This window comes from Alternaria dauci, chromosome 7 (genome assembly GCF_042100115.1).
Source record: "Alternaria dauci strain A2016 chromosome 7, whole genome shotgun sequence".
Lineage (NCBI taxonomy): Eukaryota > Fungi > Ascomycota > Dothideomycetes > Pleosporales > Pleosporaceae > Alternaria > Alternaria dauci.
In genome coordinates this window covers 773,892-798,135 of record NC_091278.1, presented here as the reverse complement: position 1 = coordinate 798,135, position 24,244 = coordinate 773,892, and the positions used below count along the sequence as shown (strand labels likewise).

General features: G+C 52.1%; 8 protein-coding genes across 8 annotated transcripts; 2 read left to right on the top strand and 6 right to left on the bottom strand.

Moving 5' to 3' along the window:
* Nucleotides 1-6: 6 nt before the first annotated feature.
* ACET3X_007435 (uncharacterized protein) lies at nucleotides 7-1,131 on the bottom strand (the record flags this gene model as incomplete). Its single annotated transcript, XM_069453581.1, has 1 exon — nucleotides 7-1,131. One exon carries the CDS (start codon nucleotides 1,129-1,131, stop codon nucleotides 7-9), a length of 1,125 nt encoding a protein of 374 aa, XP_069304598.1.
* Nucleotides 1,132-3,616: 2,485 nt separating this feature from the next.
* Nucleotides 3,617-5,520, bottom strand: ACET3X_007434 (uncharacterized protein; the record flags this gene model as incomplete). Its single annotated transcript, XM_069453580.1, has 6 exons — nucleotides 3,617-3,668; nucleotides 3,726-3,906; nucleotides 3,973-4,350; nucleotides 4,404-4,937; nucleotides 5,012-5,234; nucleotides 5,299-5,520. 6 exons carry the CDS (start codon nucleotides 5,518-5,520, stop codon nucleotides 3,617-3,619), a joined length of 1,590 nt encoding a protein of 529 aa, XP_069304597.1.
* Nucleotides 5,521-6,579: 1,059 nt separating this feature from the next.
* On the bottom strand, nucleotides 6,580-7,935 carry ACET3X_007433 (uncharacterized protein; the record flags this gene model as incomplete). The annotated part of the gene is made up of 1 exon (XM_069453579.1): nucleotides 6,580-7,935. One exon carries the CDS (start codon nucleotides 7,933-7,935, stop codon nucleotides 6,580-6,582), a length of 1,356 nt encoding a protein of 451 aa, XP_069304596.1.
* A 54-nt stretch (nucleotides 7,936-7,989) lies between these two features.
* Nucleotides 7,990-8,483, bottom strand: ACET3X_007432 (uncharacterized protein; the record flags this gene model as incomplete). The annotated part of the gene is made up of 2 exons (XM_069453578.1): nucleotides 7,990-7,998; nucleotides 8,223-8,483. The coding sequence occupies 2 exons, from the start codon at nucleotides 8,481-8,483 to the stop codon at nucleotides 7,990-7,992; spliced, it is 270 nt and encodes an 89-aa protein (XP_069304595.1).
* Nucleotides 8,484-14,985: 6,502 nt separating this feature from the next.
* ACET3X_007431 (uncharacterized protein) lies at nucleotides 14,986-18,605 on the top strand. The gene is made up of 4 exons (XM_069453577.1): nucleotides 14,986-16,883; nucleotides 16,943-17,436; nucleotides 17,488-18,214; nucleotides 18,271-18,605. Exons 1-4 carry the CDS (start codon nucleotides 16,656-16,658, stop codon nucleotides 18,457-18,459), a joined length of 1,638 nt encoding a protein of 545 aa, XP_069304594.1. The 5' UTR covers nucleotides 14,986-16,655; the 3' UTR covers nucleotides 18,460-18,605.
* A 482-nt stretch (nucleotides 18,606-19,087) lies between these two features.
* On the top strand, nucleotides 19,088-20,038 carry ACET3X_007430 (uncharacterized protein). Its single transcript, XM_069453575.1, has one exon. It carries the CDS (start codon nucleotides 19,129-19,131, stop codon nucleotides 19,810-19,812), a length of 684 nt encoding a protein of 227 aa, XP_069304593.1. The 5' UTR covers nucleotides 19,088-19,128; the 3' UTR covers nucleotides 19,813-20,038.
* Nucleotides 20,039-20,347: 309 nt separating this feature from the next.
* ACET3X_007429 (uncharacterized protein) lies at nucleotides 20,348-21,036 on the bottom strand (the record flags this gene model as incomplete). The annotated part of the gene is made up of 2 exons (XM_069453574.1): nucleotides 20,348-20,605; nucleotides 20,659-21,036. 2 exons carry the CDS (start codon nucleotides 21,034-21,036, stop codon nucleotides 20,348-20,350), a joined length of 636 nt encoding a protein of 211 aa, XP_069304592.1.
* Nucleotides 21,037-22,312: 1,276 nt separating this feature from the next.
* ACET3X_007428 (uncharacterized protein) lies at nucleotides 22,313-23,986 on the bottom strand (the record flags this gene model as incomplete). Its single annotated transcript, XM_069453573.1, has 2 exons — nucleotides 22,313-23,924; nucleotides 23,973-23,986. The coding sequence occupies 2 exons, from the start codon at nucleotides 23,984-23,986 to the stop codon at nucleotides 22,313-22,315; spliced, it is 1,626 nt and encodes a 541-aa protein (XP_069304591.1).
* Between the last annotated feature and the right edge of the window lie 258 nt (nucleotides 23,987-24,244).

Genomic DNA, 24,244 nt, shown 5'->3' with positions numbered 1-24,244 from the left:
CCACTGCTACGGAACTAATACTGCCATCTGGCCGAGCTCATGGTTTGCGCCAACCCAGTCGAATCCCTTTCCGAAATCCTCAAATTCGAACTCAGTCACGGCGTCGTGACCTCTGTCTTTTCCAAGTTTCAGTACTCCTGCTTCAGCCATCTTGATAATTTCCTTCACGTCCTGTCCCCAGTACATGGCATGGCCATGGACTGTAATACTCTTGAACGTCAGTTCCATCATCGGAATCTCAACATGCGTCATGGCGCCGCCACCAAAGCCCATGATGCATGCTCGTCCATACTGCTTGAGTGCACCGAAAGCTGCACGAACATGCGTGCATCCCTCGGCTCCCGTGGGCGTCATCTCGAGGAAAGCATCCACAGGGCCATACTGCTGCAGATTCTTGATATCAGTATCGACGTCGTTCGTCCGTGGAATCCTCGAGACGAACTGAGGATGCGCAGACACCAAGCGTTCAAGCGCACGCTCGTTTCGTCCTGTCGCCAGAACAGTAGCGCCCATCGCAACTGCCACTCCCACAGCCGCCCCCGAGAAGATACCCGTAGCAGGCGTGACAACGATTCTCTCCCCAGCCCTCAGCCCAATCCCCTTGAGTCCACTGTACGCAACAACATCCACGCACAACTGCACCAACTCGGGAATCGTATACCCCAACTCTTTGCAGAGCCGATTCTCATTCAGCGCCCAAGTAACTTCCAACGGCGCTTTTGCATACTCTGAAAACGTGGCATAGCGCCAGTTGTCAGCAAACAGCTTCTTTGACCCCTCACTTGTGCCTTGCATTGCGCCCCAGAAGATCCATGTATCTGGATCGTCGCGGGCGCGGATGAATGGCTCGAGCAAGACGAGTTGGCCGATGGGCAGCGATGTTGTGTCTGGTCCTGTAGTGACGACTCGGCCCACGGCTCGGCCACCGGGTGTCATGGGCACGGGGTAGGTGAAGCCGGCTTCTCCGGCCAGGATACCTGGAGTCTGGTGTTGGAGGAGGTTGGCGAGGATCTTGACGATGACGGAACCGGGTTCAGGGCGAGGGGTTGGGACCTCTTTGAGGACGAGGGGGCCGTTCTTTGTCTCTTGGAGGAGGGCCTTCATGGTCCGGGGAATGGGAGTCGAAGACATGCTGGGATATGGGTAATAGTGGAGCTTCTGATGTTTTGAGAGCTTTGGAGAACGTGGTTTGAGTGTGAGATCTTTTCTGCAGTTCCTCCATTCTTTCTGGTCGCGCGCAACTATACTTATACTCCTTCGTCACTACTCGTAGTCATTCTACGATGGCCATCCACCCCGTCCCGTTCCAGCCTACCGATCTCTTTCCTGCTGAGTGACACGCCAACTTCTCTCGGAGTTTACAAATCTCAGGTACTTCAGAGGCTTTAATGCAGGATATGGAGTTTACGATGCAACATGCAAATAGATACATAGGTATATCATCGTCGTTCTGACTCCCAGTACAGCCAATCAGAACGACGAGGACTACTGTTATACGAACGCAGGTTAGACCAAACCCTTAGCGCAGAATCTTGTGGGCCCTCCCCAAGTCGCTATACGCGCCACGCCCTCATCGCTTACGCCCTGCTGCCACCGGTGATGAAGAAAGCTAAACTCCGAGGCCCGTTGTATATAACATGCGAAGCGACACGGGCGCCATGACATCGCCTCTGCGAAACACGAATACGGGTTAGATTCGTTCACCTTACCCCTGCCCTGCAAGTGTTGCCAGTCCATTCCTAGCCGTTGACCATGCCAGCTATCGCATTCAGACGTGGGACCCTAGTAGAACGGAAGAGACGGACTCATGTAAAGTCAAGGAAAGGGTGTGAGAATTGCAAATTGAGACGAGTCAAGGTTAGTTTTGAGCTATGATGATTCTTTCGCGGTTGCCTTGACTGGATCAGATTGGGCTAATGAAATGTGGCATGGGAATAGTGCGATGAAACGAGACCACGGTGCGAAAAATGCAAGAGTTATGGTGTAGTTTGTGACTTTAGTGGCGAAAAGGGCGATTTGGATGTACGCATGATGGGAGTAGGAAAGGTTGATTTTGAAGAGATAGTTGTGGAGCCAAGGGCGATCAACAACATGCCGTCAAATGCGCTATCATATAGCCGGACGAGCAGCAATCTCGGTACGCCATGGTGTTCTGTATCGATCAACCATACCTTGGCTTCTATGATTGAGAACTCTCTACTATCCGGGTATTCGGCTTCAGACGTGTGTTCGGGTCCTAGTGCCACCCCACGGACTACCAGTTCGTTTTGGGGGTTCTCAGAGGCTCATCTTGAGATTCTTACAAGGTTTCAAAGCAGGACATCTCTGACTGTTGGAGGTACAAATCATACTCTGGTATCAAGTACTCTTCGGCTAACTGACCCTGCCCAGATGAGAGAATGGCTCCAGCATATAGGGACATAGTATGCCAACTCGCATTCAAAGTACCTCCCGCCTCCTTCAACACAGCCACCAAGCAATGCTAACCATCTCCAGCACCCGTTCCTGATGCACATGATTCTTGGCCTGACATTAATGCACGACTCCTCGCTTTCTCTTCCTCACTCCCCTTCCCAAGCCGCAACGCTCCAACACACATCTCTCTACCACTGGGACCAAGCAACCACCCTCTACCATCGCCTACTGGCCGGCCCCATACCTCCTTCCCACCGCGACGCTATCTGGGCCACTGGCGTGCACCTCGGCGCCGCATCCTTCTGGTACCTCGAGTCCGACGACCCCTACGCCGTCTGGCCCCTGAAGCCGTCCGAGCCTGGCGATCTTTCCTGGATGAAGATTGGAGAAGGGAAGCGACATCTCTGGCGCATCGCTGATCCTACGAGGGACGATAGTGTATTCAGACGCGTTCTAGCGCGGAAACAGGGACCGTGTGCTACGCCGCCGGACTGGATGCAGAGCAACGACGTCAGTCTTGTTCCGGAGAGGGTGAGGATTGTCTTTGAGATTACACCGGTGTCTAGCAAGGAGTGGAATGTGTATCGCCTTCCTGTTTTGATTCTCTCGCGGATCCGGCATTTGCGACTGACGCATGGTAATGTGCTGGATTTTTTGTATTTCACGGCGTTTAGCACGCCGGAGTTTTTGGAGTTGCTGGAGCAGAAGGATTCAAAGGCAGTGTTTTTGTTGGGTTGGTGGTATCAAATGTGTCAGGATGGCACGCTTTGGTGGATGACTAGGCGGGCAAGAGTGGAAGGCGAGGCTGTGAGAATTTGGTTGGGAATGGTTGATAGCAGGCTTGGTAAGTTGTTGGAAGAGTTGGGTAGAGAGAGAGAAGGGGGGATTGAGGTGAAAGAGGGAATGTGGACACAAATGAAGACGCGGAGCATTGACGAGTCTGGCTTGGAGGTCAACTGGGCGTTGGACTCGAGGGGGAGGATATTGACGGTGGCATAAAGACTACAAATAGGTTGGGCGGAGATGGCGATCGATAAGACAGACTTCCATTTGTTGCTGGGCAGAATCTATTGGTTTCCTACGTCTGGTGTAGTATGTAGCAGTCATCCTTGCTTACATCAAGACTGCCAGGGTATGCCAAGTGTATGACTTTGGTCAATTCTTCATCTCGAACCAGTTTCATTCCCTATCGAATATGTTGCTACAACGTGTAAATGAATTCTGGATTCTCCCGATCCGTAAGATCAAGCCACCTATGTGCATGATTAGCTTTACTGATCCGATCCGCAACATCTCACGTTTGAACTTACTCTTGGTTGTCGAGCTTCACGTATTCAGGTGCCGCGCGAATCTGTGCCTTCTTCTTATTCTGCCACACGCAGTAGAAGTGAATGAAAGTCAAGATGCCCAAACAAACACCCCAGCAGACGATGATGGTGATCTCGGCGGAGACGAAACGAGGCGCATCTTGGGGACGGAATGTCTGTGGACCTATACACGATGATCATATCAGTCTGTGCTCCCTCGGTCTCAAGGAAGTATATTTGTGGTACATACCAATGATATTTCCAACGCAGTAACCAATCAGGTACATAGCCGCCACGGTCGTCTTCTTTGTGTATCCTGCTACGTTACTCGAGATGAGACTGAGCAAAGCAACAAAAGCGGTAGGGCTAGCTTGCGTCAAGTAGTAGCCAGCGAGACGACCGGAGTTGTTGGACAGCGGAAGTGCAACGATGAGGATCATGCCAAGCATAGCGGTACACAGACCGATCATGGATATGAGGATACGGTAGCCGTATTTATCGCCGGCCCAGCCGCAGGCGATAAGAAAGACGACTTCGACTGCCCCACCCGGTGTTCCGTAGAGAAGAGACTCTTCGGCCGTGTATCCGAAGCCGACAATAAGCTGGGAAAAGAAGTTTGATAACCCACCTTGAAAATCTATTAGCGTTGATGCTCGCAAGGACGTGAGCACAGTATCTTACCGTTAGGTATATCAGCAATCAAAGCATAGAAGAAGAATGCCCAGCTCAACGGGTCAAGCAGCGCCTCTTTCAACTGGTACCACTTGAAGTGCTTGTTACCCACACCTTGCGCATTAATCCTAATCCGCTCGATCGCCAAAATTCGATCTTCCTTGCTCAACCACCTACAGTTCAGTTGGTTATCGGGTACGATCCACAGGAACGCGATGCCCAGACACATTGTGAGTAGTCCGGTGACTAGGAAGACAATCTTCCACGGCTCCAAGGTAGTACCCGACTTCCGACAGCCGACAGCAATGCCGTACGCAAGACACCCGCCGAATATCTGCGCAAAGCCATTGAAACTGAACCAGATACCCGTACGTGAACCCTGTTCCTTCTTGGTGTACCATTGCGACGTGAAGAGGGCGAAACCAGGCGTTACTGCTGATTCGAAGACGCCGAGGAAAAACCTAATGGCGATCGCCCCGGCGTAGTTTTCGACTGCGGCGAAGCAGGCTAGGACAAGGCCCCACATGATGATGTTGAATGCAGCTTTGATACCATGTTAGTCAAGTCCGACTTTCGACCTCACGAATATCAAGACAGAAGAGATGAAAGTGACATACAGTATTTTCCCAGCGGCAGAACTTGGAGTAAACGTGTAGTAGGATATTCCCAAGCGATATATCCAAAGTAGAACATGCTACCTAGCCACGAGTACTGGTCCCCAACTAGACCGATACCAGAAGCTAGCTTGTTGTCCGAAGGAGGGAGTTTCAGGCCCATGATACTTGCATAACTTAATGTCGTCTTGTCAAGGTAGTTCAAGCCATACACAATACACATAATCTGCAGAGTTCGGTAGTCAGCGTTGATGATTTACAAAGATACCACAGAAGAACAGGAAACTTACAGGCATCATGTGCATATCAATTTTGCTCAATAGCGCCTTGCTCTTCTCCTCTGTCAACTCCACAACCTGGCCCTCCATTCCCTCGTACGCCTTCATCGCCGCGTCGGCATCATGCGAATGTTTCAACAGTTTCTCATCGAGAACCTGTTTGATGACTGTGCTTTTGTTTTCAACAATTGCTTCTTTCTCAACATCTGTCGGCGCGGGATGCGGTGGCGACATTGTGTGTGAAGGTGGATGGTCTGCGGCAGACGCCATGGCGTATTGTCTCCGCGTCGTTGTTCGAATAGCAAAACAGGCTGGAAGTAAATCCAACCAAAGGGAACAGAGGCGCGAAGTTACACTCGGGAAATGTCTTCTTTCATAAGCTCATATACCGGCCGTCGCATAAAAGATGTCAACAGAGGCAAGCAGGCCGACAGAACGATAACTGATGGCTCAATGCGCCGTTGACGTCCATCCTTGTTGATAAGCTACCCCTGCCCAAGCGCGATACGCTCGCATCTGTGTATGCTATGGCCGTACCACTGCGGGGTATCAAGAGCGTTGATCCGCGGGCTATTTAAGATAGGCCAGCCATCAGCGAAAGCGCTACATGATAGACAAGTGACCTTCCACAACAGGAAGCTGCGTCGGGAGGCTACTCCGAAAGATCGGAGATATTGGGTAATTGGCGCGATGAAGCTCAGCAGAGGCGCAAGACAAGGTACTGCAAGAGTTGGGCTTGGTATGATAGTGAGCTTGGCTGCGTGCTGGTCGTGTGAAGGAGCGGGCGAGTAATGGTGGTGGTGTCAGTGCTGAAAGCTTATCGCTAGCCGCGATTAGACATGTTAAGCATAAAGCAACGTTGAACTACCAGAGCAGACGTCTGAGCACGAGGAAAGCACTAATTTGCGAAGAACATATAATGGTTGCTTAAAGCTTGAAGTTTGAATTTGCAGAGCAAGCACCTTGTAGCTACCGTTAAACCATAAACTTCGTGACAAACAAAGTTGTGACAGCAACACAGAACACCATATAACTCCAGGTCCGAATATCGGCCGATACTAAATATCGCGCATCCCATTTGTCCCCAGCCCCAGGCTTATCATGATTGTGCATGTAGCCGTGATACCCGAACGCCGCCCATATGCAATTCGTAAATGCTTTGGACAACCTCCCGTACTCGGAAAGAATAAAGAGTACAGGAAAGAAATGTCAGAAAGAAGAAGAAGAAGAAGAAGAAGTGAATGCCACTTTGCAGCAGGAGATGAAGAATAAGACATAGACCGCGACACGTTGCTATGATCGCACGAACACGCTGTTGAGTTTGTTCAGCGCGCTGCTATCTGCGGCAGTGCTGTTCTTGGCAAGTCTTTCTGGCGCCAAGTCTCGGGGAAACCTCGTTGCGGTGTTAGGGCTGCGACTGCCTGAACGGCTGTTGTTTTGGTTGTCCTTATCCTGGTTCTCGCCGTTGAGGAGCGATCCCAGAGTAGGAAGTGGTCTGGATGCTGCTGGGGCTGCGCTAGTTGACTCGGGTGCTCGTGATTCTGACTTGTCCGAAGGCTCTGGAGTTGGTGGCTTGTTCGCATTTGCGGCGGCGGCAGCGGCAGCGGCACCGTTGATGGCAGGAAGCTGGGGGCCTTGCTCGGGAATCACTGGTGCGGGCGCTGGAGGAGGCGCGGGTGCACTGGAGCGCTGAAGGTGTAGGTGTTGAGCCTGCTCAGATGTGGAGGGATGGCGGATCGGTGGTGTCGCCATGTATTGCTGAGCAGCGTGTGCGGCATGCGCGGCGTAGGCGGGGTGCTGCATGAGCATAGGATGGTGGCCTTGAGGAGCGTGAGGATGTGGCATTGGCGGGGGTGGACGATCGAAGACGTGTTGCGGGTGGTATTGGGGCTGGGCATAGATAACACCGGGGTAGAAGTAGGGATGCTGGGAATAGTATAGCGGAGGCGTGCCATTTGGCGGCGTGGGAGGATAGACCGGGACTGCGTACATGGGTGCGACAGGACCGCCGCGAGTGTACGGCGAGGAAGGTGCCATGCTATGCCCAGGTGCGCTGTATGGTGAGCCAGGCATGGGGCCGCGAGTGACAGCCGGCACAGTCTGGGTTTCGTTCACGGCCGATTCCGGGTACATGTTCTTTGGGGGGCGGATGTGTCGCAGTTGCGCGTCGTTGGTGGGCTGTGGGAGGTTGTTGGAGTTTGATCGCGAGTAGTAGCTGATGAGGTGGAGGTGCTGTCCGCTCTGGGTGGTTATGCTGAAGGACTGCTTCATCAGGCCATCGGGCTTGTACCGGTAGCCGTCGGGTCCCTCGCCCTCTGAGTCGCCAGAGCCGGAACCGTCTGGCGACTTTCCACTTGCTCTCTTAGCCACGGGGGCTGTGGGCACTGCGCTGCCTCCTCGCTTGCCCTCCATCTCGCGGTAGGTCAGGAAGCTGCCAGACACGCGACTCGCACTCCACGACTTTCCGTCGGTCCACCGTCTCATGCCAGCCTCGCGCTCGTCCCATACAAATACTGAGCCAGACTTGATCTGCTGGCGTTCCTTCTCGGATAGGCGGCGCTGCACTCGCGGTAGTATGCCGATGCGGCAGGCCTCAAACAATATGATGGCATCGTTTGGCGTGCGCACATGTCCGTGGTAGGTCTCCATTGTGGTGTGTTTGTAGAGGGAATGTGATGGTGATAGTGTCGAGGCGTCAAGACCTCATCGATGCTAATCGACTTGCGTTAGTCCAGAGTGCGCAGTGGGTTGCTTGAATTCAAGGCAATGCGACGGCTTTAGTGGCCTTGGGGTGCAGGGTGTCCGGCAAAGTCGGAAAATGTGGCAGTGGGCACGCATAAAAGTCGGAATGTAGCAAACCAAGAAACAGCGAAGCGAAGACGGGCGCAGACAGAGGCCCGCAGGCGGATACAAGAGAGACATAAATAGAGACTTACAGTAGGGCGTGTGTGACTGTGACGAGCAGTGTCTACAAAGCCGCGGCGCGCAGCGTCTATATGGGGCAGTGGGATGAGATGAAGCGTGTCGAGGCCCAGTGACGTGAAACGGGCCGGCAATGAAACAGAGTCAGCGTATGGACAGGCGTTGCGCGGCAGTGGTCCACTTGGTAGGGGAGGCGGCGTTGGGTGACGGAAGCTGGGGAAGATGGGTCGGAGGGCGAAACTTTTGGAAAGGCAGCAGCAGTCGTGGGCCCTCATGTACTCGCAGCAGCAGCGCGGCCTTGGGACCCAGCAATGCTCCTTTGGCGTCTCTGGCCCTTTCTGGGCGCTGAGGTCGTCTTCCTGATCGCCCGCCGAGACGTGGAGTGGCGTCTGATAGCGAAATAAGGCGCGCGACAAGCTTTATTTGGACCCTCGTTAGCTGCTCACTGGCCCTCCGTTCCAGCAGCGAGCGGAGCCAGCCCAGGAGCGTCGACCCAAGAGAAGAGCCCACCCGCGCACACAGCCCCCCAATATCGACCATGCTGCCCTGTGCCACCAAACAAGTCCGTCTCCGTCCACAGACACGCTCCGGCGTCTGCTGCGCGCTGCCATATGCTAGCGGCTCGCACATGCCCAAGCCACGGCGCGCCCAGTCCGACCCAGCGCCTGGCGGCGTTGGCCTCGATCAGCCAAGCTTTAGCACCTGGATAACTCTAAACGAATCTTTATTTTCGACAAGCCTTCGATCCCTTGGCGGATCCACAACCATCCCGGTGCTGACACCTCCCAAGACTTCGCGGTGTGGCCCATCAGTCCGTCAATCCGACTTGTCGTCCTTGGCCCCGCTAGCTGCAATACACCAAGCACAGCCAAGGCGTTCCAAACGTCCGTGTCGTCCCAAAACCAACTCACTTTTGCGTCGGCTTCAGATTGTGGCAGGCCATGGCATGCTTGGCTTCGGTCCTCTAAGAAATCCCCACCTGTCGTGCGCTCGGCGGCGCCCTTGGAAGCGGACACACTTCTGCGCCCCCAGGAGAAAGGAGCTTCCTTGGTGTAGCGAAGGATCACGTTCACGGCCCGGCTAACGTATAGCCATCTTGTGCCGCCTGCCCCTCCAAAGTGCACTATGTTTGTCTTTGGCACATGCAAGCAAACAACTGGCCGCAAAAACTTGCTGCGTCGCGTGGAGACTGCACCCGCCAACCAGGCCTCAGCTTCACAGGCTTCACTCCGCTCTTGGACCAGACATCCGCTCCGATCCACCATAACGTAATCCAGCGCTTGCTGCTTCTCAGCTCATTCGCTTAAGTGCTCGGCCACCACTTTGATTAAGCTTGGTGCCTGCGGTTTGAGCTTACAGTACTGCCGTCCCATGAGCATCCGACTTACCCACGCTGGCGGTATCACCGGCCCATCGCATATACGTATCCACAAGGAATACTTGTATAACCAAGCTGTCGAGATTCGTCACTTGGGTACAGTCACTGTGTGGCAGTGCTTTGTCAATGACGATATCTAACTTCCCGCGAGACTCCGCAACATGGTCTACCACGTTGGCAGCGGACCTTCTCCTCATCGTCAAGACTTGCCCAAGACGATAGAGTGTGAACCGAGTACTCGTGCGAGACGCCATGGAACCTAGCGTCTCAGCTGCCTGAGAAAGCTAAAGGCCCGAATCCGATCCATTGGCGCAGTCACGCTCAAGCCTGCCAAGTAGTGGTCAGGATTGTTGTTTCTATGAGTGGCCAAGGCCGCACTTCACCACGTTCACGACAACGCCCGCTGCTTGTCTTATCAGCACACTCATCCAAAAGCCGCGTCATCCGACTTGTCAAGCCCGCCCAGCGTTGGCTTCTCCACATGCCGGATGAAGTCATCTTGGAGTCGGAGTTGCTCATCCATCCTTCTCTTCAAGCCAACCGCAAGTTCGAAGAGAACCCGTCTGTTTCCTCGCGAGCAAGCTTTACTGCTCCAAATTGCCATGTGCGTGAATAGACGGTGATCTGCGCGCTCAGTAATCGCATGTTTCGCTTACATCTGCAAGGTAGCAGATAAGGTTGGCGCAGACTTAAGCATAATTTCCTTTCCGCTGCTATCCCTGGGGCTCGGCCCTCGCCAAAGGCACACCCCCTCCCAAGCATGAGTCGCACTGCCCCGTCAGCGATGATTTGCTCATATTATGAATCCGCTCAGATCAGCTTCACATGCGCAACGTGTCCACTCGCAATCTTTGCCCTTCGCTGCAACCATCTGGTCGCTTTCAGCCCGCCACCTGCCGAATGCGAAGCGATGAAGCGATAGCAGGCCCACGTGCTCTGAGCCGCAAGTCCAGAACTGCGCCATCGGAGCGTCGCACCATAAACTGGCAGCTGCCTAGCACGCGATTTGAGGGGTCGTCCGGAACCGGTCGAAAATTAAGGTAGGCCAAGCGTCCGATAGCGCCCGATCTTTCCCCAAAGTTCCCAAACCTTTCCTCGACGACCGGCGCTCTGACGGCTCGAATTCATCCGTCTAGGGCCGGCAAGCCTCTGAGCGCTTCATCAGCCCGCGTCCACTTCCCCTTGATAGATGGGAATCGGTGCGCGACCGCCAACCTGGTTTTGCGGCCAATACGAGAATCACTCAATCTATTGTTGGCTGTCGATTCGCTACATCTGTACCACTGTGCCATACCAAGCTTCCAGCGCGCCAAGGTGTATAGAGTGTATCGATATTCGCCCGCGGCGCAGGCTGGTGGTACTGCTTTTCTAGAAGCAATCTCTGGCTATTTCCGCACCCAAGGGACGCACGAGCGCTTTGCGCATCACTCCAGCCTTGTTGATCGTCGTGCAAAGGTTGTAAGCAATAGCGTCGCTTCCACACGGTACATTTTTGCACTATGACATCCTGCATACCTCATCTCACGCACATAAGGTTTGCGGTTCGATCAACAACAACCCTGCCTACCATAAGCCGCTACTTTGAAAAGTCATATTATATGACGCCGGTCATCACAGTACCACGCCATCTTTCCTTGGAGCTTACGCGCAGTATCGACACAGGCAGCTGTCTCTGGTGCCTAGGTAAAATTATCCTTAGGCGCAATTCGGAGGCCTTCGGTGTAAACATGTCCCGGATAATGGCTCTCCGCCATTGAATCTCCGCTCCAACAAGCACCCTGAAACCAAACGTGTTTGACTGGACGCAGCGTATTGAAGGAGATCATCCACGAACCACGTCTGATAGTCCCGAATTCTCTGCATTGGCATGAAGGATCGCAGCCTAAGGATCCGTGGCGTTGCACCCTGCGGGCTTGGCCAGGGGTTTAGTGGCGTGGAGTGAGACCCGGATGCTGATCAACATACGAGTACACGCCGGCGCGTCGGAGAAAGCAAGAGTCGAACAATCTATGCAGCCAGCCAAGGGAGGAATCGTTCGATTTTTCCCTTCCCTGATGCGCCGGCATCCACTGTCGAGTTATTAGATGAAGTTTGCGCGTCTTCGTAGCCCTCTCCATATCATATTGACTGTCATCTCCTATTCATCATTTTCGTCAGACATCGATGCTTCTCGATTCCTAGTAGCCGAGGCCCTAGGAAGTACCGGTCGAAATTTTCGCCGGCGCGGACTTACATGTCTATTGATGTGCGAGCGAGGAAAGCTGTTTTCAAATGTAGTAAAACAGCTGTGCTTTCATGTCAATGATCCCGGACAGCTCAAACGAATCCCTATTCTACGGAGGATTACGAAGAGTCTAGAATCAGGGGTTCGCTGTCAAAAGACAACGATTCTTATGTCACATATAATCTTAGTCAGACTTCCAATAGCCGCAAAACTGCTCACACGAATCGAACCGGAACAAAGCTGGATGCTGCAGATCCCAAGTCTGTGGAGCGCACTCGCAAACACACGCAGAATTGACATTTAGCTTTGATATACCTGAGAAAGTGGTGGTTGAAACGCTACTTCATAAAAAGTAGTACAGTTTTGGTATCAAAAGCACCGTTGGTTTCAGTAGTAGCGGCCAGACCGCGAACGTAGTACTTATAGCGAAACAAAAATCTTCAACGTCGGAGGGACTGTTGGGAACGTAACCATAGTGGAACTGTAGGCTGGACACGCTGCATTGTGTCCCCATACCAGTATAAGGTGAGACGGAAACAGTGTGCTTCTTTTTCAACTCTCTTGCACAGATGTCAACGGTTGGGGGTCGAAGAAGGGTTTCGCGCCCAGCCTTCTGACACGGCGAGCACGAAGAGAGCATTGAATCTGTTGAAAATACCTTGTCACTACGCTACTAAGGCGCCATTCGCTTTGCAATGTCGTGTAAAGCCCTTGGGAGTTGTGAATGGATCACCGCACATGCACTGACCACTGGGCTATCCGATGTGCTATTGAGCCAGAAGAAGAAAATATGCATATCGATTCAGTTGACATGGTGGAGTCACGAACGCGGTATCTGTATATCTGAATATGATGGCGTTACAACCCCAGAACCATGATTTCGATACTCGCAAATAATCGATAGTAATCCGGCATTTCTCAGGTCTTGTCGTAGCACAGTTCGTGGCAGGAAATCTTGTCTCGTACAATTTCTGTTCAGCCGCCAGAATGATGCAGCCCTGGAGGTGCGTGATGCTACTTCAAATGAGCATTCCTCTTTCTTGGTCATGTCGATGCAGTATGCTGGGTGTTTGTTCGACATTGGTGAACCTCAGTCCTTCTCTAGAATGTACCCCAATCTTAAAATGCGATTTATGGCCATCAAACGCGATGCGTGATTGTCAGCGAAGCTCTTTCAAGGCACATAAAAAACAACTCGGCACACTCAAAAACAGATGAATTAAGACGATTGGGTCCTAAGCTGCACAAATATCCCAAGCAATCGGCACTTCGATATATCATCACCTAGTTAAGTAGTTTTCAGGCGATATATTTCTTGCATCTAATGTTTTAAGGAGGAAGATATCTTGAAGGCTCTAGGCAGTATATGACTTCTATGAAATTCTTTTAGGATGTGCTGAACAAGGTTTGGGTGCTCTGAAAAAGTTTCACTTTATTGTTCTCAGTTGCCGAGAAGAGGTAGCATGAGGAGATGATAGTAAATTGTACACGTAGTCATGTCTCGTGTACATGCATATGTACCTGTATCAACAAAAACATTCACTGTGGAAGACAACTCCACTACAGACGTTATGTCACGAACCCACCACTACCCCCTCTACTTCTTTCGTCTCATATATGTGCCCCCGAATATACTTGTATCTCTCTTAAGTCTTACCACAGACAAGGCCCAACATGCAGCAAGCTATGCTTGGGGGCATTACTCCCTCTCGTTGAAATTTGAGCAACAGGCGTCCTTTCTTGGTCTGTAGATGTCACAATGGGACTCTGTGCAGCGACTTTTTCTGCTCCTTTGGAATCAATATACTCGCTCTCTATCACCCTGAATCCAGACATCGTTCAAATGGACGAGAGAACCTGAATTCGGTGTGGACATGTTGGCAAGACCAGCCACTATAAACGAGTATCTTGTGGCGTTGGTGGGAAATGAGAGTGGGTGACTTTGATGTATTCAGGGATGATGAAGGATCGTTCAAAGATCTACCAGATTAATGCCAAATTGCTGTACTACTGCAGTGTCATCGATGGTCCTTGTTGTAGTGTTTGGCTGTACGGCTCGAGAAAACATCTTCAATATTCCCGAGACTAGAGCCCACGGCGCCACGACAAAAGACTGATAGTGCAATGCGGTAGCTACTGGCATTGAAGACGAGCAGCTTCAATAGCGGCAGCGATAACTGTAACACTGAAAGAAGCTGCTTGGCTGGTTACGATGCCGATGAAGTGCAGTATAGTTGAACCTTTGGATCGTGCGTCTCGTCCTAACGATTGGAACGGTGAAATATATGTATTTGATACGGTTTTCGCAGTGGCAAAGATGTGCTTTCCTGCTCAAGGTACAGTCTCGCCCACAGGTACCTAGGCGATAGCGGTCGCAAGTACTTTGAATATCTGGCTGCATGTAATTGATCCGAGCGTTATTGGTTGTGTTGATTGCAACCAAGACAACTGCAGGAACAATATCAAATCCCTCTGGCATAAGTAACCGAAAAGAGTTGAAGGTTGAATGTTGAGTGTCTAGTGTCAGCTTTTCAAACTTCCAAATTTGGCTAGCTGCCCAGATGCTGAGATGTGTGAGACGAGTACTCAGGTCCATCTTGTTTGCGCCGCATCCGTATGTGCAGAAGCTTACTTCATCATCATGGTACTAACACGATGCCGCCTGTGGTATATTTCTCGCGCAATTGAGTTCGGCCTGGCTTTTGTCGTGCTGCGAGAGTCGCTATGATGTAATCGAAATCTGATTGCACACGGGGTCGTCGAATCTTTCACGTCGGATATTAGACGCCACCAACAACCCGTCGCGCTCTCCCGTCCGACATCATGCAGAGCGCCTGGAGCAGTTCGAGGTACGAGCGCAAACTCTGGTTGGTTTCAGCGTCTGCACGATGTGTTGAAACTATGACAGTCAGCTGACATGGTGATGTGCCGTACATGACGAGATTCTACAGCTAGCTAGTGAATCTCCAAGACACCAGCAGAGAAACAAAGGTCAGATTGCTTTTTCGTGCTACCAAGTGTGGTGGGTTTTGCAAGTGGCGTTGAGTGTGGTTTTGTTTTTCGAATCAAAATCGATTCATGATTCACGCTTGTGACAAGGGCGCTGAATCAGTCAGAATTAGGTCACGCGTTAAAAGTCGCCTGGGAATGCAGTCACCAAGTACGCTCGACTCCATCTAGGTAAGTACGACCCAGAATCCTGGATATCGCCCACAAACTCACTCATGTACCTTTCTGGTGTCCCCCAAAGCTCTCCTTCGTGCGCTCTGCGTGTTCCCGTGCTCAGCGGTACCAGGCGACGCGCCTATAGCGAGCGGCACATATAATCGATCACATGGCGAATGTGATGTACCGCTGGCAAACAGTACGCGATACCGAGGTGAAGATGAGAAACCTGTCGTAGAACGTGCTCCTTCCAGGCTCCCAGTGCGAAAACAATCTCGGTTACCGCATCGCAATGTGGGGACAACGCAGAATACCCAAAGAACAATACCGCTGCTTCGGAGCCATCTACCGCGCCTGCCAAATCCCAAATTCCTGGCTGCAGGTCTCGTACCATACCATCACAAATCAAACGGCAGCCCCGAACATGGTCCCCGCATTTGCGAACCCCCTCCGCACATTGCTGGTGGTGCATTTGGAATGTGCAAGGCTCCCCCAGGATCAATCATCTGATAAATCATGGTACGTTACTGCAGTTTGACTAGATCGCACGTGTCAAACATGGACGGCATCTCGCAGTGTGGTGCGAGGCGGCGGCGGCTCCGCGTCGGCGGACGTTTCCAAGACTTATAGTGACAAGCCACGGCTAGCTTGTAAAGGAAGAAACCAAGCTCAACTTTGCATTCCGCCCGCCTGCACCGGTACATTTCCGTTTTCGAGGCAAAATGAAGGCGTGCTGCTCGGGGTATCACTACCGCGAATGTTTCAATACCGGGGACCATACCTAGCTCCCCATGGGGCGGAAGGAAGGAAGTATCGGGATAGCAACGTCGGGATGCAAGAAGGAGCTGACGCCATAGACATGTTTATATTGAGTTTCTTGGTAGATGTGCGTAGCCGGTGGCAAGACGGCCGCCAATTCACGACAACGGAACGTGGAGAAGAGCCGTGTTATCAGACCCGCCTCCAGCGTGGAGAAGTCGGGTGGAGTGAGAAATCCGGAGTAGGGCACTCTGGGGCGCGTTAGTGATGACTCGGATAAATTACGGGTCTTCTCCAGTTAACATGCCTGAAGCGGTGCGGGGATATAGCGCGCGTATTTTAGCACCGGAACAAAGCTTTGCACACCGCAACCTGATAGGCCACAGCCTCTGCGATACGAAGTCTAGAGCGAACAAGAAACAGCCACCTGCAAGCCGGCCCAAAACGCCCCTTCACGCTACGGTCACTTCTGGTGAGCGTTCCGCTGCTAGGATGAGCCCTCGCCGTGTAGCAGCGCTCTGAAGACGAGGACGTGACAACCGAATCGCACGGCTTGGGCCCTTGCAAGGCCGCGCAAGGAACATGTTGATAGCTAGTTGCTGTGATTGATGGAATTTGCGTCACGACTTCGTTCCATGTGCACATAGCGCTGACAAGGGCCCACTGCCTGGGTGCGTGCTCGTTCTATCTTGGGGAAAACAGATGGCGGATGGGGTGCTTGAAGCGCGACTACACAGATCCCAACCTGCCTAAATGCCGTTCTACCTGGTCACATTTGAGCCCCGCGTCTATTTCACTCTGCTGTTTATAAGGTGGGGACCTTTCCTCGAGCTATAACTCTTGCTCTTCTTTTCTTTGCCCTGCCATCGTTCTCTCTCCTAATACCCCACACTTTTGCTACCCCGGTCCACATCTGCAAATATGGGTGACGCTGTCGGCCCCAACAAGGACTATGGCGGCGACGTCCACGTCGAGAAGGCCATCTCGCACGTCGATGACTCCGCTGCCCTCGACGAAAAGGCGCAGGCCGCTCTCTACAAGACACAGGCTATGGATGCCGAGACCGCGGAGCATGATATGGGTGTGCTGCAAGCTGTCAAGGCTTACCCCATGGCTGCTCTCTGGGCATTCATCATGTCTTGCACTATCGTAAGTCTCCGCGCTTTGGAAGCTCGCAACCAAAGAATTCTTGCTAACAACATCTACAGATTATGGAAGCCTACTGTGTTTTCCTGATGGGCAACTTCATCGCCCTTCCCGCCTTCGAAATGGAGTACGGTGTCGCACTCACTCACGAGGACCCGGCTCGTCCATGGGGCAAGGTCATCGCAGCTAGCTGGCAGTCAGCGCTTCAGATGGGAGGTCCTCTTGGTGCCATCATCGGTGTTTGCCTGGCTGGTCCCCTTACCAGCCGCATCGGATACCGCTGGGCGACCATCACCGGTCTCATGCTCCTGAACGCTTTCATCTTCGTCTTCTACTTCGCCAACTCGCTCCCCATCATGTTCGTCTCCCAATTGCTCGAGGGAATTCCATGGGGTATCTTCATTGCCAACGCACCCGCGTACTGCAGTGAAATTACGCCAATCCAGCTGCGAGCCCCTGCTACCCAGATGTTGCAAATGTTCTGGGCCATTGGCGCTATCATCGTCAACGGTGTTGCTTACTACTACAACCCCAAGATGGACTCGAGCGCGTACAGGTACGTAATCTCTTCCTGTGTCAACCGTGAATTTGCTAACAAAAAAACTAGGGTCCCTATTGCGCTCCAATGGATGTTCCCAACCCCTCTCGCGATCCTTATCTTTTTGGCTCCAGAGTCTCCCTGGTGGCTAGTACGCAAGGGACGTCTTGCAGAGGCTGAAAAGGCTGTCGGACGTCTTGGACGCAAGGGCCAGCTGAACCTTAGCGAGGCTGTTGCTATGATGCGCCGTACCATCGACCTTGAGAAGTCCGTCAAGGAGCCTAACCTTTTGGAACTCTGGAAGGGAACTGACCGATACCGAACTCTGATTGTTTGCGGTGTCTACGCGGCCCAGAACTTGACTGGTAACCTCATTGCCAACCAAGCCGTCTACTTCTTCCGTCAGGCCGGTATTTCAGTAAACACCGCCTTTGCCCTGGGTCTGATCACATCCGCTCTCCAGATGGTCTTCGTCATGCTGTCCTGGATTCTTACCACGTACCTCGGCCGACGAACCATCTACGTTTGGGGATCGCTCATCAACGTCGGATTCCTTGTCGCTCTCGGTATCGCAGCATCCGTAGGTGTTTCCACAGCGGCATCACTGGCTCAGGCTTCCCTGGGTCTGATTGTGTCTGTTCTGTTCACCTTGGGACCGGCGCCCGCTTCCTGGGTCATTATTGGAGAGACATCTTCGATTCGTCTCAGGCCTTTGACCACCGGTATTGGACGTGGTGCCTACTACGTTGTCAACATCCCTTGCATTTTCCTCTCCAGTTACATGCTCAACCCTGATGTAAGAAACCACCCCACTCCAAATATTACGATAAACTTTTTACTAACAACATGTAGGAGGCAAACCTCGGTGGCAAGTGCGGTTACGTCTGGGCTGGAACTGGTTTCTTCTGCTTCGTCGTTGCATTCTTCTACCTTCCTGAGATGAAGAACCGATCCTACCGTGAGATTGACATTCTGTTCAAGCGCAAGGTCCCAGCCCGCAAATGGACACAGACTGTCGTCGACATCGAGGACGACTCGTAGATGGAGGTGCGCCTATCACGGCGAGATTGGAACACACACGAGTGCAACGCATCAGCAAGCGCTCATTGTTTATTGTTCGGGATCGATGTAGTCGGTCGAGTAATACATTACTTGTATACCTATTGGTGAAAAGATGAGAAGACGAATAAATCATCTCAACACGATTGGTCAGACTTCCGTGAATGATTTGCAAAAAATACATGTGAGCGCTCTGTGTAAGACAAGAAAGCTCGGCACATATGACATCAAACACAACATTGGTGTTGGAATGTGAACGGGTACTCGGTGTTGTATCTACATCTATCGAGTAGTTTATCATGCTTCGGATGATCAATCTTCTCTAGTAGAGTTATCGATTTGGTGACCTATATGTTTGACTAATTCATCCGGCGGTTAAGTGTTTTTCTAACTTTGCAGTAGGACAAACACGTGCTATCTTTAGGCAACACGATGAATTCAGTTGCTTCTCAAATTAGATTTCTGGTAGCGTAGTCGTAACGCGTTCAAGTTAGGACGGTTTAGAATGTTCAGCTGGCTCGTATTGCGTCTTTATGCCGAAACTGCCCGAAAATCGGACCTACCTAGCACTAAATACATATCAATCCCTCTGTCAGGTCTCTACAGACCCCTTCTCATCAACTTACTTGGAATTCTCAACCACCCATCACCATGGAGTACTCATGCTTTCGCGTCGATCCCCAGCCTGAGTCTGTTGCAGCTCTAGCAGAAAACTACAAGGCCCTTCGTCTCTCAGCCCTAGTCCAATCGCCCAGCTCATTTTCTTCAACCTACGAGATCGAATCCGGTTTCACAGATGAATGGTGGCAGTCTCGTCTGCAGCTGCCTGGTCGCGAGACATTCATCTGCGCTGCCAAGGCGCCTTCCAGCCCGGCAGGCGACGAGGTAGGCGAGTGGGTTGGACAAGTTACTCTGCTCGGCCCTGTGGCTGCGCAAACATACCTTCTGCCCGAAGACGCACAACAGCCTCCTGTGCTTCCAGACGACGAGGAGGAAAAGTGGCAAATGCTAAGCTTGTTCACGCTACCAACGCATCGGGGCAAGGGCATTGCGAAATTGCTGTGTTCCGAGGTCTTTCGATGGTTAAGGGAGAACAAAGGAGCTGATGGTAAGCCGAGACCTAAACAAATACGAGTGCGGATCATGATTAAACCTGAGAATACTGTAACGGTCAAGCTTTACGAGGGATTGGGGTTCAAGCATGCTGGGAAATGTACGTTGGCCGAGGCGCTTGTGGCAAACGGAGATGAGGAGTTGGTGCCTGTAGACGGAGGAGGGCCAATATACCACACGAGGGTAGGCTTGATCATGGCAACCACATTTGAGAGGCAATGAATTCACCGGCTTCAGTACACGTGTGCTTTCTCACAAGACTATCTAAGCTACATGTTCGACATAACAGCTCCAAGAGGCAGGCAGTCACAACAAGCTGTCGATTGCAGGCCAAGATGAATAGGCCTCTGCCTTGCCTGGGCCCCTTAGTTCAATTTCAAAAACAAAAAACAAACGAAAGAATGTAACATTCTTGTAACATCATCACATCATAACCTTTGCTTCTGGGATCGGTACCACGTAGTACGTAACCTGAGGCTTTAGTATCCGTGATAGATTGGTCTCAGAATCTCATATCGGAATGGATGTTTGAGAATATAGTTATCGTCAACCAGAAGACATTGTAGCCATTGTATAAGCAGCAGCTTGACAGTGTGTGGTACAGGAGCAACGCGGGCTGATTTAGTCATCTGTAGTCCAATGAAAAGCAAGTTATTCTGACTTCAGACAATAGATCACAGGAAAGGATGTTGCGAAATTTGATAAAGACGTGAATATGTATATTGAATATGAGTAAGTCATTCAAACCTCCTCATCTTCACGATGAGCAGGTAGCCAACATGCTGGTCAGAGCACTCTTCTCAGCACTTGTAATGGTAAGCCTATATACGCTCTTGACCTTGATCCACATCTTGCTGTAAGTGCAGTAGTAGCTGGTTAGCGGTGGCTTCCACGCCTCAGGTCCCTGGTCACTCTTTGCTTGATTGACGTTGTCAGTCACTGCGATAAGCTGGGGGTTGGTGAGGTCATTGGCAAAGGCCTGACGTTGGGCAGTGGTCCAAGAAGCAGCGCCGGACTGTAGAATGATTAGTATAGAGACCTCGGAGAGTAAGAGTAGGGAAAACGGACCTTCCAGGCGTTGCTCAAGGGCACCATGTGGTCGATGTCGACATCGCTGGCTGCCGTCCAGGTAGCGCCGTCGAAAGGGCTGAACCAGGATCCAGAGGTTGATGCACAAGAAGAATCGGTAACGACATTGGTGCCGTCACGCTTGAGGACTTGCTCGCGTGTGTTGCAGGATCCGGTCTGGGTGATCCAGTGAGGGAACAGATCACGGGAGTAACCAGTCTGAGGACCTTGAGCGGCTACAGTAAGACCAGCGAGTTGTGTGGTCGCGGCCGCTTTGCTGGGAATGTTGGGAGGAGCACGAGCGTCAAGGACAGCTGGTGCTGGGGCTGCTGATACGAGAGCGGCTGAAGCCACAGCGACGAAGATGGAAGCCTTCATGGTGAAATATTGGAAGAGAAGCGACTGAGGTCGTAAGTGGGAGGAGGCTGCGTTATGAAGTAGAAAGGCTTTGTGTTGTCTGTGACCTGTCTTCTTGTTACAACACGACCTTGTAGGTGCTTATATACTCCCTCTCTTCAAAGCCGTGTTCGGCGGTTCCCACTACATCGTCAAATCCAATGATAAGCACCACGCGCTTCGTATACCCCTTTGCCCTTGCTTCTGTACCGCAAATCCGGTCTTCGCACCACCAAGGCTACTGGAAACATGCGCTACCACTCTTGCGACCCGGAAGAGGCAGGTGAACTTGAGAGCCAAGTCACCGGCACTATGTCTATCATCTACCCATTGGGGATGTGTACCTGATCGGCCGTGTTTACATGTCCGCTACACACCATGAGTGGTTTGCCTTCCTTTCGTGGGGCCCGGAGCCGACCTACTTGCATGCTTACATAGTAGCGCAGACATGAGTGGCAGGAGGAAGATTGCTATTGTAACAAACAAAGTTGCGGATGATCGCAGGTGCTCTTATCGCGACGTGTGATAGGGCGCGGGGTGCATGAGCTTGTGTGTAGATCGTCATCTTGATTGGCGCTCTAAATGAAAACTCCGAGACCGTACCGGCGCCTCCTGCGGTTCGGGACGCTATCCATTTGCGATATCAAGTAGAGCGAATGAAAGATAAGGGATAATGAATGTGAGAAAGAGGGACAGGAGTACTTAAAACGATCTAGGAGGTAAGCAGGTAGCTGGGATGCATTGATTGGTGGTTGTCCCCGCTTCATGCTACACGTGAGGCCAAGCGTCGGTCTTGGCTGGAAGAAGAAAGCTGTTAGCCCCAACAGGAAATGCCAAGCCATAATTGGTGAAGCGTTGTCCGGATGGCGCAGCGCCCTAATATACACAAGTTTTGAGTCTTGAGCTGATGCTGCAACGTAAAGACTTTTATTGCTTTGAAAACCGCGCGACAAGCGTCAATGAAGGTGAGATATCTCGGCAGCTCGGAAACAAGTCGGGCGAGACCGGGGCTTGGTATGCCAACCCTCTAGTGCTGTGTCGCACACTTTCTTGCGAGAACTGCCGTTTTCAGTATGTTGGCAGCGACCTCGGAGCTTAAAGACTTGGCTAATGAGTCGATCTCGAGTTGGAGGCAAGATTAGGACCATACTGCTGCCACACAACGCTCGTGAGACGCACAATGCAGAATACCCCCGAGTCTACGCCGACCATCATTGTGTGGCGTAGACTTGTGGGTGCAAATTGGCGATGACGGGTATCATGCAGCAAAGTCGAAGTTCTTGAACGCTTCTTTGAACTTTGCGACATCTTGCTCTTCCTGGGCCTGGGTTTGTCCGCAATTCTTCCAATCGACGCGGTTGTCGAGTCTCAAGAGCTTCGCCAATACTTCACGTCCGAATTGGTTGTGAAAACGAATCTTCTCGTCAAAACGCATAACGTAGCTTGTCTGCTTCTCAGGGTCGTCTTTCGGGTTCCACACCAAGATCCTGAAGAAGTCGCTCGTTTCCTCGAATCCATCTCCAACATCTTCTTTTTCAAACTTCGGCCAGTGCAGATTTTCAGCTAACGCCTTGAAAGCGGCTTCGACGAGTCCCTTGTTGATAAGATCCGCACTTACTGGGAGATACTGCCAATGCGTGTGCGGCAAGCTGGACTTGCTGGCTTCCCAAGTGACGGAGCCATATTCGGTGTCGGCAACGGATTTGAGCATGCTGTTCATCGCGCGTCTATACCGCTGCATCTCTGCGTAGGTCGCGTGACGTTCCTCCTCTTCCATGGACCCGAGCGTTGATTGGTGTGAGAAGGGGATGATGAGCATGTGGCTTGGGAAGCCAAGTTTGGGGTATGTCTGTGATGTCGGCAAGGGACCTTTTGCCGTGGTCAGGTAGGAGTTTTCGCCAATCGAAGCCACCAGATGTGTCGCAATGTTTTCGTTTGCTAGGCAGAAGAAACACTCTGATGCTGTAATCGGTCCGCGAGACTCGCCCTTGCGTCTTTTGTTGCCTCTCCGGCCACGGTTCCCGTCGTCGTAGACAAGGTGCTGTTCACGGTGCTCCGTTGCTCCTCGCTTCTTTTCCGAGAGGGTCACAGGGCAAGCAGTCGAGCCAGCTGGTGGTGAGACAGGATGGCTTGCTGAAGGCTCAAGAGAAAAGGCATATATCCATTTCTGCTTGTTGGGATTGCCAAAGGAAGCGAGACTGATGAATCGGGTGACTGGGTAGAGGTTATCAGTTTCGTCACTGGGTTGATGGAAGAATGGCTCCCGTTCGTAAAACGTGTTTCCTGACGTTGAGAAGTGATATCTGGGCTTCAGTACCACGTCCAGGTCTGCGATGCACTGTCGCATGGGTGGCTGTGCCTCGGGGTTGAAGTCGACCTTGGAGCGCTTTCGGATGCCTTCTGGCCACTCGTTGGTAATGAGAATGTCCGCTGTGGTTGCTCCTCGTAAGATCTTCGCATCCGTCTCGCTGTAGAATGGCGGGTACTTGTCTTTGGATTGACCGGCAACGATGTTCTGATCAAGTTGCCCGCCGAGGGCAACGATGCGGATTCCTTCAGACGTCTTCATAGTCGTCCGCTTGCCCAGGAAGAAGAGATTGTGGCATAGTTCGTCGCTTGATGATTCTAGTTTTTGGACTACAGTTGGCGGGAGCGGATGGCTGCCAAGAGCGAAATATGTGGGTAGTGGTATGTCGATGTTGCCATCGACGAGCGCCTGCACATCGGCTGCATCCGCGCCTTCAGCCTCGAGTGAGCCTGCAAACAGATCACCTGCAACAATGGCGAAAGCGAAGTTGTTCTTGGCGTGCAACGCGCCCAGCTTCTGGAAGACGGTCTTGAATTGGCCGTTGACGCCGCCAACGACGACACTGCACGCGTCAGAAAGATACAGTGTGGTGACAGTGCACTGCACTTACATTTTGGAGGCCATTCCGAATGACGTAGGCGGTCAATCAGCTGGCGTTTGATGTGGTGGCACACGCGATCAGAGGGATCGTGTCGCGACTCTTGAAGCCTGCTACGAAGGTATTGTCTTGGAGTGCTCCTGCAATCTGCTGGTATTGTTCCAACACACAGTGTGGCGGAGGCCGGACTGCAGACGCGTGGTGTTGAGAATGGGTGATTGGCGCGTCGGAGGCGTCGGTGGTGCCAGGGTCCAGCTTTTTTGTTAGCGCGAGGAAATTCTAGT